Source organism: Phascolarctos cinereus, unplaced genomic scaffold (assembly GCF_003287225.1).
Source record: "Phascolarctos cinereus isolate Bilbo 61053 unplaced genomic scaffold, phaCin_HiC Scaffold_4;HRSCAF=312, whole genome shotgun sequence".
Taxonomy (NCBI): Eukaryota; Metazoa; Chordata; class Mammalia; order Diprotodontia; family Phascolarctidae; genus Phascolarctos; species Phascolarctos cinereus.
Window position 1 is genome coordinate 232,427,003 of NW_027555847.1, and position 15,611 is coordinate 232,442,613.

Genomic DNA, 15,611 nt, shown 5'->3' on the forward strand with positions numbered 1-15,611 from the left:
CTGGATCCAATCTGACATTAATAGACCCATAATACAAATTAAAGAGAGGCATAGTTGTCAATGTGTAACATTGGAGGGATCAATTTTAGTCAATCAGAAAAACATATTAAGCTCCTGTCCATACATATTTATATCCTAGGTTGTTCAACCTTTCCCCTTGCTTGAAAAGCTTGTGATCTAAAACTAACAACAAAAATAGAAGCAGTGCTAAAAACAAAGATACAAACTGACTGATGTATTAACTTTATATGGGTAAGTGCATATTGCTGGGAGGTGAGCGAAGAAGGAATCCAAGGAAAAACTCCCAGCAAATATTTGTCATGAAAAGACAATTAATCAGGTTCTTGAAGGATTGGGGGTGTGGAAGAAGGGAGAAATACACCTATGATTTTTGTAAGGTCTTTAGTTTATAGGTTGACTTCCAATATGGGGAAAAACATTTCAGAGAATTCATTAGTGATTATGAAATGAAATTGTTAAGAGCCTTTGATGAAATAATTTCAAGACAGGCTAGAAATATTCAGAGTATCTTGCTTGAATTCATGCAAATGGTTTAGCAAGAATAGTTTACATTGAGGGAATTTTAGATGTAGGTCAAAAACTCTTTACAAACATTAATTCTTACAGGTCTTCTCTGAAACAGTTGAACATAATTATAATTATGTTTATTTTATAGCAGGACAATGTGGAATGCTAAATGTTTTTCCCAAAGATTCCTAATGTCAGGATAAAGAGCAAGTACTCTTTTTTTTTTGTCAAAACACCCTATCCTTGGTAGTGCAATTCCTAATTTCATTTAATACTGTTTCCTTTTGATTTTTTTAAGTCTCAAATGAATTATGTTAAATAATATTTTAAAGACCCCTCCCCACAACAAAGCAAAGCCATGAATTACCATGAAAACACAATCAATTTTTCTGCAAAAGTGCTTCCAAATTAACTCAGAAAATTACAATAGATTCCAATTAAAACTCAATGATATTCTGCACTTTAATTTTCCTTAGCACGAAAAAGTGTTTGGTTCCTTATATACTTATATTACTTAAATGTACCAAGAATTTGAACACTACTCTCCCATTGTATCCATTTGCCAGTTTTTTTAATTTTATGAACCATTATTGGTAAACTTCTTTGTTATTCTAGTGTGTCCAGATTATTTAAAAAGTCATTGTCCATTTCCAACTCTGCACCCCTCTCATACTCCAAGACTAGAAAAAAAACATACAGGATAGAAATGCTTAAAAATACTTATTTCAAGAGAAGCCCCTTACATTGCCCTCACTTGAATGTCTAAATTAAAAAGTACAAAATTCTTAAAATGTATTTGATGTTTGCTTTAATTTGTGGTATACAATATGCAGCTTAAAATTATAGGATATTTAAAATATTAAATAATTAAAAATACATACATATTATTTCTAGAAAACCTCTAGACTTTAATAATATGACGTGTTTTTTCCAGAGCAAGTGCTTTTGCTTATCATCTACATAAGCCCACACTGAATAATTGCATAACTTTGGAATAAGGTGGGGATTGTGTTTTTTTTTAAATACATATTTAATTTTTCCATTAAGTAACAGGTACAATTCCCTAAATCAATGGGAAATTTTTATGTTGAGTGACTTCAGGATTATATTTTCTTCACTCTTGGTCTACTATTATTCAAACTTAGCAACTAGAAACCAAGAGCTACTGGTCTTTTTTTTCCTTCTTGAGTCTATAGCCTTATTCAACAAGTGAACTGAATGAGGACTGTAAAACAAATGACTCTTGGTCATTTAGACCAAGATGACTCTTGGTAACTCTTGTTTGTCTAGAAGATAAGAATGTAATTTGGGGAACTGAAAGTACAGTTTTCACTGCTCATATGCCAATAAAATCACTGCTGAATTTTCATGATTCTCCACACGTAATTTGAACATGTGAAATGAAGTATCCTTTTAATATAGACCATGCTAAATAATTAAAATTCTGTAATTTTCTTCTCTACCAGAATCTTATGACAAAAGGAATTAGCAACATAGGTTCAAAGATTTAAAGCTGAAAAGGACCTTAGAGGTCATCTTAACTGTCCCAACCCCAACTCTACAGACAAAGAAACTGAGGCGCCAGCAGTACAGTAATGTTCATTATTCATAGGTAATTAAGGCCAAATTCTGGTCAGGCTGCTTTATTTTCTGTGACATATGTTTGCCCTCTTTTACATTTTAAATGCTTTCTTTTAAATAAAATAGAACATAAACAATGGGCTTCTTTTACTGTAATAAAACTAGGAATGTTTCCATACATGAGAAGCAGCATGGAATAGATATTTGGATTGAGGATTCAATCCTGCTTCTGACAAATACTGGGTAAGGGAGTTAATGCTTTGACCCAGATGATTCTTTAAAACAGTACATTAGAGAATACTTCCAGATCTGTATTATTAAAGCCAGTTTCTGCACAGCGAGTTCCTTACATAAATGAAATCACACAGGAAATGTTTCCATACAAGCTGTATGTGCTATAGACCAGTTTTGGACACATATTTTTGGACTGACTTGTTATCTGTGTTTTTCCAAAAAGTTTCTGTATTTGAGCACAATATGAGTAGACTAGATTCTACACAGTAGTCATATGTCTTTTTTGGTTAATGATGATTTTAAATAAGATTCCTGAGTCATATCACCCAAGGAACACTGGTGCAGCTATCTAAGTAGGAGTCAGGAGACCTGTGTTCTAGGTTGGATCTGCTATTTTCCACTTGGGTGACTTTGAATCTCAGAAACTGAGGAGATATAAATCATTATACTGCATTCCCTTTGGCTCAACAATGAAATTTCTTTCTTTTTTTTTTTTTTGCACCAGTTCCCAAACACTGAACCAGGGGTTCCTGGCAGGGAAGTAGTGGTTTAATTATCAAATGGGATCCACAGATACATATGTGAACTAGGTATTGCCATTTTGAACTTTATTTGTCTCAAAAACAAATATGCAGTAAGAGATAAATAAACAGGCACATCTACAGTACAGTGAAAATGATAATAGCTCATATAAGTATAGCACCTTAAGGTTTACAAATGACTTTGTTTCTAATTTCATTTGGTTCTCACAACAACACTGTGATGTGTCATTATTATGTTCATTTTCCAGAAGCAAAAAAAAGAAAACCCACCAAACACAAACAAAAAAAAAAACCAAGTCTGAGAGGTGTTAAGTGACTTGCCCATAGCCACTCAGCCGGTGTCTGAAGTTGGATACATATATAGATTTTTCTAATTCCAAGTCCAATTGTCTATCCACTGTATTATACTGCTTCCCATGTGTATGCATTATTATTTCCCAATGGAAGTAGATGCTATTGTAAGAAATAAAAGAAAAGATTAATCTAAAAGCAGTGTTGAATTCATATAGATTTTTCACTGTGTTTTCTTAATCACTGGAAAGCAATAGTACACCTACCATCACTTAGAAGTAGGGTCTACATAATTGTTTATAAAAAGGATTTCACTTGCATGAAAATCAAATCCCTAAAAAGCGTGAGAACCATTGCTCGATAGCATCCTTGAAAGATAACTCTTCAAGTATTGTTTGAACACCTTCAATTCTAAAAAGGAAGCTGAACAAATGAAATACTTAGTAATGTTTCTCAGTATTGATATGTCAGAAGAACACTACTACCTGGTATTAATACATTTCATTTAATCAACATTCTAAAAGAATTGAGCAAGTCATGGAAAAAGTGACTACATTGGAAGTTCTAAATATCTGTGATTCTATGACTCGACCATGTAGGGGTCTTGTACAAATAGATACTTAATAAATGTTGGTAGACTATTTAAAATTCTTACCTTTTTAAGGAGGAGGAAGGGAGAAAATTTGGAACTTAATATTTTTTAAAAATGAATGTTAAAAATTTTCTTTACATGTAAATTGGAAAAAGTAAAATACTATTAAAAATAAAAGTAGGTTGAATTGGATTGAATTAATATAGTACAATGAACTTCATCTTTCTTGAAATCTAGTATTTGAGATTTTCAGTGCTAGTTGGTTTGAAATTTTTAAAAGTTTCATTTTTTTTCCTTCAAGTTCTCAAGATTATAATTTAGCTCATTATCGTGACAATTTTCTTTCTAGTAAGTGTATAATATCCTAGTGCCTTGAAAAATTTAATGCATATCTTGAAAACCAGAGGATAAGAGTTCTAATCCCTCTTGTGCTATTAGCTAGTTGGGTAAATTATTCAGCCTCTTGGGACATTAATTTCAATTCATTTAATTCAACAATAATTTGTTAGTTTTATTGTCTATCAAATGAGAAAGTCAGACTGGATGGCTAATAAGATCCATTTTGTGTCTAAAATCATATCAGCCCTTTAGTCTGTCTTTCTCAAACTCACTTCATGCAACTATTTTATTGGTTTTCTCCCACCCTCATCTGTATTTTCCTTTTTAAAATAAAGTTTAGAAAGGAATTTGAAAGACTTCTCTGGTTAAAGTTGTTCAAAACACTAGTCAAACTTTTCTAAATGAATTATCTGTCCATATATTATACTTCGATAGTATCTATAAAATATCTTAATGTTTATTAAATCATTTAAAGTTCAACATGCTAGGAAATTAATTGGATGGGAGACCAAGATTATAACCTTTTCCATATAATAATGTTACTCATTTGAATTGTTTGGACAATTTATTTAATAGGCTTCATGTGGTTTGGTCAAAGGCATTGTCAGTCTTGGGTAATAGTATCTACCCAACTTTTTGAAGTATTTTAATTAAAATATTTATAAAGTATTATTCATTTTTAAATAAAAAGACACATGCACAATTGTATAATATAGAAAAGCTGGAGAAGATGTTCATATTCACAAATTTTAATGTGGTGAATGTAGATCAGTTTGGCTTCCTTTAAAATGAAAGTAGATCAAGCATATTAGAAAATAACAGTTTACAATATGACAAAGTTCTCCAAAATTATTTGAATTCTAATATGGCTCATTTGTTTTGAATCACGCACATAATGGATTTTGTCTGCTTATTGAATTGAAATTGGACTCAGCATGTAACAGTTGAAAGAACGCCACTGGCTCTGAAGTCAGGTCTGGGTTCAAAGTTCACCCCTGGGGCTTACTAAGTCACTTAACCTCTCTGGGCCTCAGTCTTCTATCTTGAAAAAATGAAGGAGTTGGATTACATGATTTCTGAGGTAATTTCTAGTTCTTGATCAATCTATGATCAAATGAATCTTATGAACTTTCATTTTCCAAATTATAATTTGCTTCCCACAAATGTAGTATCAGAAACAGTTACAATATATAACTATAGACAAACTAAGACACAGAAATAAGTTCCAACAAATGAACAGAATTAATAATAAAATATCTATTATAATTTCTCCATGTTAGGTCAACGAAGCAATATGACCCAATACTGACCAAATTCAGTTTAAAACATTTGACAACATATGCAATTATAGAAACTAGCCTATGGAAGTTTACAGATGGCTTGTTGGAAAGCACTGGGGAAAACATTTATGTAGAATATGATTTTATTTATGCCTAATTTTCTCTGGTTATCCACAATCTTTCAAGTGACCTAGAATGCCAAAACACTGTGTCCATAAGAGTAAATTGTAATGTATAAACTAGGGGAACATAATCTGATCAATAAATAGCCACATCTTCATTTTCCCATGGTCATAGAGTTTTCTGTTCCTGTGAATCAGATGATGATAACTGAATTATGTTATTATATATTGCATAATTTATACATCAGATTCATGGAATATACATTGTCCAGTCAATACACATTTCCAGTTCATCAAAAACAATTCACACTAATGCTAAGCTATATGAATTAAAATTTTATATTAAATTGCTTTAATCTTTTTCAAAGGAGTTGAAAATAGAACAGTTGTATTTATGTTAGTATTCAGTCTCACATTTTAGCAAAGTTAGATATACACATTTCTACTTTATTGATGCTTATACAAAGCAAAGACATCATTTTAATTGCGAAAAATAGACTATGATCACCATTTAAAAAACTAAACTGGTACAAAAAATAATTTAATACTGAAATATAATGCAAAAACATTAGATCATCAAGGTAAAACTCTCCAAAATTTGTCATTAGATAGCAATAGAAAAGTGCCAGAGAATAAAATTTATAATTTGCTGAATAATGACAATTACCATTAATCACCAAATATAATTGTTTGGAAATTATTCAATCAACAATCAAAAGAATTTATGTAAAAAAGGAAATTAAACAAACTAAAATTCTGATGTGGTTTAAAATACATAATACTTTTGTGACTATGTTTAACTCAATCTTTCCTTTTTATTAGAATTTCATTCAACTATTCTGTTAGTTACCTATACATCTATTATATTTTGTCGTTATAACACCTGTGGTTTCTCTCATTAAGAATTGAATGGCTAGGGTTATGGGTTGAAAGGGCGACATATGCCCTATGAAAGGGCTAGTCAACATAGCCTATTATATTGGTGCACTGGTAAATCTCATTTCTATTCATCAGATGATTAGTTCAATCAATATTTATTCCTGTGTGCTTCCTTTGTCTTTGGCAACAAAGCAGACATCCTTCAAATTCATAGCACAAGTCTTGTTGTCTGTGAATGTATTGCTTAATTTGAGAGGGAAAATTTGACTTATTTGGCATCCTTGAATTCATTAATTTTGCTCCCCTCCTTCCGAGTCATTTGGATACAGTGGTGTATGTATGTTAGTTATCTAAAGTATGTGTGATTAGCAATTGCCTTAGTACCTAATATATTAATTCACTATATATGACTAGGAAAGTTGTCCCTATGATGTAAATATAATATGTATGGGAAGCTTAGAATTCTGAATAGTGATGATAAACTATTTTTTCCCCTCTCAGATGCTCAGCATCTCAGAATGAGTGAGCGTATATATGCATAAACATTATTCAGAATCTTATCTTGGATCAGCATAAGCCTCCAAACACTACATGTCTCTAAAACAAGAAATGCCCAACAAACACTTGAAGATTAAGATTCTATTAACCCTAAAACAAATATTTAGAAGTGGATTTTTATTAAAATTGTGGTAACCATTTTTAAAAACAACAAATCATGCATCTTTTATCAGATCTTATCCTTAATTAGATCTCAAAATAGTTATGTAATTAGTGTATTTTATTTCAATGCTTTACAGAACAGATGATCAAACAGCAGACCTACAAAATCCTTTACAGTACCTAAGAAATACTTTGAAATAAACTGTCAAAACGTTGAGAAATTCTAGGTTAATTATGAGCTGCAAACACTTATTCCTAGTAGGCATTATTCTATTCAAGTTGTGAGATCACAACTAAATATTTGAGTTTTTTTCTAATGCTATAAAATTCTTAAATATTCAGTCTTTGTGAGGAAAAACATTTTGGTACCATAGTTTCCCAAAACATTATTTCTGAATTAATAAGATGCAAAAATATATCCTTAAGAACCTCACTTGTGAATAATTATAGCACGATGAATTTGAAAAGCAAAACCAAAATGCTATATTTACATTACTGGAAAAATGGTTAAAACTCCATTGGGTTTTACCTTTAGCAGCAATTTCTTAAGTGCTTAACTGTGATATTTATATCTTTTTCATGTGTAGTAGGTTCAACACAGATGTAATTGTCCAAAATTTTTATACTTCAATAAAGCTGTAACAGTGTATCAAGTATGCCAGAATGTCAGCCATTCCAATGATGTGGCCATTTTTCCAATAATGTAGCTCATTAGAAAGATGGTAAAACTGCTTGCATGCTGTACATCTCTACATGGTAGGAAAAATTGTACACTCAAAGTAATAAATCTATTTAATGTACAGCATAGTTTATGTCATGCTTATTCATTTCACACTCTAATCTCTTTAAAAATATTTTCATGATAGTACCAGCTCTAAGTGGTATTTTGCACTGAGGCTCATTAGTAAAACTAGCAAAAAGGATAATATGTAGCAAAATCTATAAAAAATTCAGTGTATTATTTTTAATTGAGAAAATATTTTATAATCAATTGCCATTTGTTAGGTTAATCCTTAATGGAAAATTTGGATGTTCTGCCTACAGGAAATGCTAGGCTTGATAACATGATGTTATATAACATTTTGTGTTTGCAATGATACTGATTATTATCCTAACCTTAAACTTTTATGCTATTTCTAGATAATGTCAAGTACATGTACAGTTATAGCTTTTGTCTTACCAACCCTTTAGCCAGTTCTTTCTTAAGCATATTCAAAAATATACCATAAGAGTAGAAGTATGCTACAAAACTGTTAATGTATTCACATTTAATATACTCACACACATGTGCACAAATACATGTTAGCATTTGTCCTGGGGTAAAGTTATCAAATTTCTCCCGAAAGTATATGAAAACAAAAGTTATTCATAGCTTAGCAACAGTATGATACCATGCTACTTGGATAATATTGCAGGAAATCTTTACCTTTTATTAAGGAGAATGCTTTGTATTGTGTGTGTGCGTTATTGTTGGTGGAAGTAAAATACTTTCTATTTTAAAACATGTCAACTGATGAAGTAGCATCATGGCTATTATTTAGACAGTTTTTTAACTTGTTGAAGAATTCCTTCTCAAAATACCCACTCTTTAAACAAAATTAATATTTAAGAGCACATAAAAATTTTAAAATGGTTTATTGATAACAGTCATCTCAGAAAGTTCCTAGTTGCTTAATTGTTAACCTTCTCTGTGTTGTAATAATTGTTAATAAACAGCCTAGTAAGATAGTTTCACACAAATTAAAAGCATAAGGATGGATTATTGTTTCTCTGAATAACATTTCTCTAATGCCTGACACACAGCTTTCAGAACAGCTTTAATGGGACTTTTTGTAGATAACTTTGAGTCTATGGCCATTAGGATGATTTTCAAACTACTTTAATGAGAAATTATTAATGGGCCACTAACAAGAGATGTTGTTGGAATGAACTTTTTAAAGGGGTAGGTGGAAGGAAGGAGAGAGATTGATTAGAAATATCTAATTATTATTGAGAATTTTTATAGACCAATAACACATTTTCTGAAGGTTCTCAAAGTGCCTACAAATCTAGATGACTTTATTTCTGCAGGCAAGTACCTTGAAGGAGGGGCTGGTATGTCTCTATAAACAGCACTTAAAATAAAAGAGATCAGCTAATCAAAACGAAAAGAAATTAAATAATAGATAATAATCCGGAGGTCACAAATCTAGGGATACAACTGCGTTTACAACCTGTTTAAAATTTGTTAAAACTATGGTAATCTGTCAGTTACAATTACATTTAGGATCTGGAAGGGAAATTTTAAGGACAAACTTGTCCTCATTTTGCAGATTAGGAAACTGAGGCCCACAGAGGTTAAGTGGCTAGGTACTATGCATAATTAAGTAACTGAGCTAGTATTGGAACCTAGTTCCTCTGATTTCGAATCTAGTACCCTGATTTCTCCCCTGATGGTTAGGGGTAGTGCTTTATGAAATGACTGAAAATACGATGCAGAGTTATATTCCCATATAAGAAACAACTCACCTGTCTCTCTGGAAGACCTAAATCCAGGCTTAAACTGGTTTTTCATCTATGCACAGACCCAATTAAAACCCGTTCTCAGAAGGCATTCTTTTAAATAATGCAAACGATGGTGATATGCGAAGAAGCTTTCTTAGACGACTCTGCCCTCCTTGCTGAGAAACCCACACCGCACCCCACTCAGACAAAGAGGGAAATAATCTAAAAGAAATAAAACCACCCTCCTCCTCCAACCCCAAATAAAGGGACACAGTTCACTCTCATCTCTAAATTCTGTTGGGGGTGAGGGGAAGAAGCCAAGTCCGGGAGTCAGCAGACTACTAAATTCGTCACTTTCTTCTTCCCCTAGTCCCAGTCCCACTAGGGCATTCTGTAAAGTGAGTTTGAGTCTTCCACTCAACTCAGGACAAGGAGGTGTACTGTGGTCCCCTTGGGAGTGCGGCATATGGATCAGAATCAGTAGTCTCTCTACTCATTTGCCGAAAGCCAAGTGCCTTAGGAGTTTACCACCCCAGCTACAAACTGCAGGCAAACCAGGACTCCAGGCATTGTATTGGAAACTACCCAGGTAGGATTGGGATTGAGGGGGTGGGATATGAAAACAAAACAAAAAGCACACGTTGGGTCCCCAAGAAGATTTAGGCTTTAATCCTGGCTCTGCTACTTACTGTCTGTGACCTTGGGGCAAGCCTCTAGGCCTCAGTTTCCCCTTGTGTGAAATAAGGAGGTTGAGCTTGGCTCATCTCCAAAGTCCTCTGCAACTGTAAAAATCTATCTTATTATTGTATATAATATAACATCTTCTTTATAGCAAAGAAGGAGTGGGGATTTCCTCAGTCTGATAAGGAGCTCAGACCTAGAATCAAAAGCTGATCTCTGCGCCTCCCCTCCCCCATCCCTTGCCCAAGTTCACACTTATATTCAGTACAAATTCAAAGGCGACTAGAGTAGACAGGATATTTTCTCAACTGTGTCCTTTCCCCTCAGGCCCACGTTTTCAAAAATCACTGATTGGAGGGCATCCTAAAGAAAATTCACTGAGGGTGAAGGGGAGGAGTAATAAGGGGGGGCGGGGGCTGGTCTGTTGTACTTCTCCTTTTTTAATATTTTCTCTCTCGAGTGTCCTGTATGCCTTGGGAAAGAAAGATAAAGCCACAATTTCTTGGCATAAGTAGTGGGGGTGGTGGCGGTGGTTGTTCTTTTCTTTCTTTTTTTCTTTTTCTTTTTGTTAGCTATAAACAAAATGCAATAGAAAAATTTGAAAGTCAGGAAATTTAGTGTGCAGTGTGTATGTGTGTGTATGTGTGTGTGTGAGAGAGAGAGAGCGAGAGATTATCAATAAATTCTTTCTCATCCATTAGCCCTATGGGTACAGTAAGTCTAGCACTCCAGTGAGTTCCAAAGTGAATATTATTGACACGTAAAAAAAAACCTGTTTAATCTTGGCAATCTGAAAGAAGCCATAGGGCTATCCGCCGTCCCCCCTCCCGCCTCTCCCCCTGCCAGCTTTATTTATTTATTTTCAATTTTATGTGTGTGTGCGTGTGTGTCGGGGGGAGGACTTTAAAGCCTCGAGCGGCGGTGCTGCAGTTCAAAACAGTGTAAGCGTCCCCCTCCTTTTACCCCCCCCGCCCCGCCCCATGTGAGCTAACGTATCAGGAAAAGCAGTTTTCTGCTACCCAGGAAAAGAAGGAAGAAAAAGAGAGGGGACAGGAACGTGACAGAAAAAAAAAATGAAGGGGATCTGGGGCTTCTTAACGTTGAGCAATCGTTCTGTGTGTACCAAGTACTGAGGGGGGGAGGAGAAGGAGAAGGGACAGTGACCCTCCTCCTCCCTGCCCGCCCCCCAGCTTCTTCAGAGAAGTTGGTCAGTGAAACACGTGACTAGCCTTGAACCACACACACACACACACACACACACACACACACACACACACACACACAGAGCACAAGGACCAGGAGCTCGGACTCTAGTCCCCTGCCCCATTCAGGTTAATCTATCATCCACGGAACTCACGAACTCTCCCACGGGTGTTTCTCACCACCAGCCATCCAGCTCTCTTCAGTGTAACGCAGTTATACGTGGACCCTCCCCCTTCTGTCCCAACAGACACAAACTTGTGCACACTCACGGCGGATCCCCATCCTAAAGTCGAGTTCCCAACCTAGAAGGGGTGGCTGTTCCTATCAGTTGTTCAGGGATCAAACTTCAGTGAGAAGCTAAGGACAGTGGTCTGGAAGGGAACAGGGCAGATGATAACTAATGCTCTTTCCCCTTTGGCAGAGGGAGGAGGAAGAGGGTCGGCAACCCCCCAGTTTCCGCTAAGACCCTCCTGTCCAGCGTGGGCCCCAGCTGCAGCCCAACATCTTACAGATGGAAGGGTGTGTGGGAAAAGAAAGAAACCAGAGAAAATGTAGTTGCTGTTCTAACTCTCAGCTCCCTTTCAAAGTCATTAAGTGGCGGAAGCTGAAGCGTTTCGGGCGCTATTCCTAACTTTGGCTGTCATGGTGTAGCAGAAAGTGTTTTGGTGGGATTGCGGGGATGAAGGGATGGGATGAAGGGGTAAAGGAGTAGTGGCGGGTTAGGAGAGAGGAAAGGACAGCTAAAGGAGACCCAGAGAAGCGGCGCTAGAGTTTAAGAGGTGGGGGAGGGAATGTCAGTAACCAGAAGCGACCCCGACTACGTGAGAGGAGGACATACAGAGAGGAGAGAGCTCCCTTTCCAGCTAGTCCCCTGATGCATTGACATGCAAGGAGCCTGCGGGGCGGAAGGGAAAAAGAATGAGTCAGCTCCAAGTTCTAGGGGAAAAGAAGAGTGGGGATAAGAGAAAGGAGGAAGAGGAGGAGGAAGGTTGTGAGAAGGACGAGGAGGAGAATGGGGTGGGGGAATCGACTCGCACGAAGGGAGATAATATTTTGACAATCCTGAATCTAGGGAGTACGGGAGGGGAAGAGGCAGACAAAAATAACTTTGTACAGGTGTCTCCTAAGATAGACCCCCGCCAGAGCACGCCACCTCTGAGACCTCCCCGCCCCCCCACTACCCCCAGAAGCTACAGAGGGTGTCATGGTTCTATTTTCACCCTCTCTTACTTGAAAAGTAGAGGGAGGGGAAGCGCTCAAGGAAGCCAAGTAGCTGCTGCCTTCCCTAGCCAACTCTAGCAAGCTCAGTCGCTGAGAGCACTAACTTCTTAAACACAACTCCCCCCACCCCCACCACATGGCCTCTCCCCCTCGGCCTCTTCAGCGCCCCAGAAACAACGATGCCTCTGGGCTGAGGTGCGGCAAGTGATAAGAAGGGGACAAGTCTGCCCACAGTTTGACCCATGCCCTATAGTACCTGTTCTTCCCCTCCCCCACTCTAGCTCTCTCCTGCCCCCCACCCTCCCACCCCCCAGCCAACAAACATTTACATGCTCAGGGAAAATGCAATCACGCTTCCCTACGATGGTCCAGTAGTTGGTTTGCACGCGGCTAATCCGCCCATCCCCAGCTCCCAGGAGTGGCTGCTGTCCCCCAATCTTCCCAAGCCGAGGTTGGCGACCAGCAAGCATGTGTGGCTCTTGTTGCATTTTGCCAAGTGGTATTGCTAGGATAAAATGCTTTCCCTCTTTCCCTTTCCCTGGCCATCCTACCCCCTCTCCCATGACCATAGAAAACGAGAGAGAGAGAAAGAGAGAGAGAGAGAGAGAGAGAGAGAGAGAGAGAGAGAGAGAGAGAGAGAGAGAGAATTTTAGTGCAAGTAACTAAAGTAGAAAATACACTTTGTTCTAGAGAACATCCCTCTTCCCTAAGTACCAAACAAACAAACAAAAGCCTCTTCTCACCTACCCAAACAAAACTCAGGCAGCAGCAACACCAAAACTTTATCCAACAAGGCCACTCTCAGCTCTCCCTATGAACACTAACTCGGTGAAATTCCCCGTTCTCAGGCTTTTCCTTCACTTTCCACTGAGCTTCTCGTTCCCACCGCTTCCCTCCCCCCTTCTCACGCCATCCCATCTTCAAATGCGAACCCATCTCTCCAGAGCTTTTTGCTTCCCGACCTGCCCACTCCGCCTCCCCCCATGAGTTCCCTTTCCTTACCTCGCATGGTGCTGCTGATCGCTCACTCCGCGCAGTCATGAAGCTGCTCCCAGCCCGCACCTCGGAAAGCACAAAAATCCCCTCTCAGCACGAGTGGAGGCTGCAGCCGAAGATCTGTTCTGCCGAGAAAACCATCCCTCCCAGGCTGTTATTGTTGCCAGTTGTTGGTGTTGGCTGCTGAGCGGCTATCGAGGCCTCTGCTGTCTTAACTGGTTTTGATGATAATGGTGATGATGATGATAATGATGGTGGTAGTGGTGACTATTTGGTCAGGTGGGTTTTGTTGTTGTTTGTTGTTGTTTTCAGGAAGGGTGAAAATATGTTGTCTGATTGGTGCCTGGGTTTGTTTTGTTTTGTTGTCTTTCTCTCCAATGTACTTGCTTTAAAAAAAAATGCCACCACCGTTTCAGAAGATTTCTTTTGTGATCACTTGGACTGAGGAGGAGGAGGAGGAGAAGGAGGAGGAGTTGATGGTGGTTTGGTTAGTTACAAAGAAGAGGGGAAAGGAGCAAAAAAGGAGGGGGGTAGGAAAGAAAGGAAGGCTGTGTGGATGGCAGAACATGTGCGTTTTCACATGACATCTGCGCCTGTTAGCGGATCCACAATGTGAATTTTCACTGTTCAGTTACAGGGACGCTCAGGGAGGGAGGGAGAGAGGGAGAGAGAGAAAGAGAAAGAGAGAGAGAGGAGGAGGAGAGGAGATGGAGAGAGAAAGCTGCAAAGAGGCTTATAGCAGAGGGCGGGCTAGACCCGAGTTCTAGGCTCCTCCTCCTGTCAGCGCCGCCGCCTATCACCAGCCTGCTGCCCTCAGCCCGGCTGGGACCACTCCAGGGAGACTCAGGGAGAGAGAGGGAGAAAGACGGAATTACAGAGTCTGAGAAAGCCAGTCAGAGGAAAAGAGGCGAGAGATTGAGGGTCCAGCAGATCCGCAGGTGAAATTCCCTGACTCATCTGCTGAGAGCGGGTTGGGGAAAAGGAGGAAGGACAGATGAACAAGGATAGAGGTTTAAGTCACCAATTTTCAGGTCTCTGTGGAGCTAAACAGTAAAGAAACAAAACAAACAAACAAAAAACCCCAGAACTCTCTTGGTCCAACCTGTCTCCACATCTTGTGCTGTTTTCCCAGCCATAAATCTTGCATGTTCCTGGTTTTAAATTTATGGCAAGCCTTCTCCTAATCCCTTTTCAATCTGCATCTCTGACAGGGAATTTAAATGATAATAATAATAATAATAATAAAAAGCTATTATTATTATTAGTGGTGGTGGTGGTGGTGGTGGTAGTAGTAGTAGCAGTACCAGTAGCAGCAGCAGCAGCAGTAGTATTAATAGTAGTAGTAGTTGTACTAGTAGTAGTAGTATCTAGTAGCAATAGTACTGTATATGAGAAGACATTTTCACCACAAGTAAAATACTCTTTCAAAGTAACTGTCAACTCATTCTGAAAAATATTTCACATACCACTCCTCTTCACTCCAGCATTTTAAACTTATCTCTCAGGTTTCCTTTAAGATGGCATTTTGTGTTTTTGGGTACAGATAATATATGACCTACTGATTATGGGTTCTAGGAAGTTGAAGAACAATATAAAAAGGAAGTGAGATTGTCCCCATGATTCGAGGTTAAAGAAACTGAATGAAGAAGGTAGGATTGTGCTAATTGAGCCTTACATTTATGAGAAGTGTTAGGAGAGGATGGTAAACTAATTGTCTATGTTAGTTGTTAGCTGAACACATTACTTTATCTGTTTCAAGGAGATGATTCATGTTTGGGTGTAGGTAAAGTAATCTGGAATTCTTAGGTAAAAGTTGTTACATAAATTCTCTTATTAATTTTTAATTCTAATAATGCCAGTCCAGTACAAACGAAGTAAAGTTTACTTGTGGGTAAATTTTCTCAGGGATTAAAATTAAACTATTCAAAGGCCTTCAATCTGGTGGGTGGATGAGCATAAAAAATTGTGTTGCTATTTG

The 15,611-nt window shown here is 37.5% G+C and overlaps 1 protein-coding gene across 1 annotated transcript in view; it reads right to left on the bottom strand.

Moving 5' to 3' along the window:
- The window catches only part of RORB (RAR related orphan receptor B), a 247,460-nt gene extending 233,115 nt beyond the window's left edge, over nucleotides 1-14,345 (bottom strand). Inside the window, exon 1 of the mRNA XM_021008622.2 lies at nucleotides 13,640-14,345. Coding sequence (XP_020864281.1) covers nucleotides 13,640-13,646 — 7 coding nt within the window. The 5' untranslated portion in view covers nucleotides 13,647-14,345. The remainder of the gene's footprint in view (nucleotides 1-13,639) is intronic.
- Nucleotides 14,346-15,611: the final 1,266 nt, after the last annotated feature.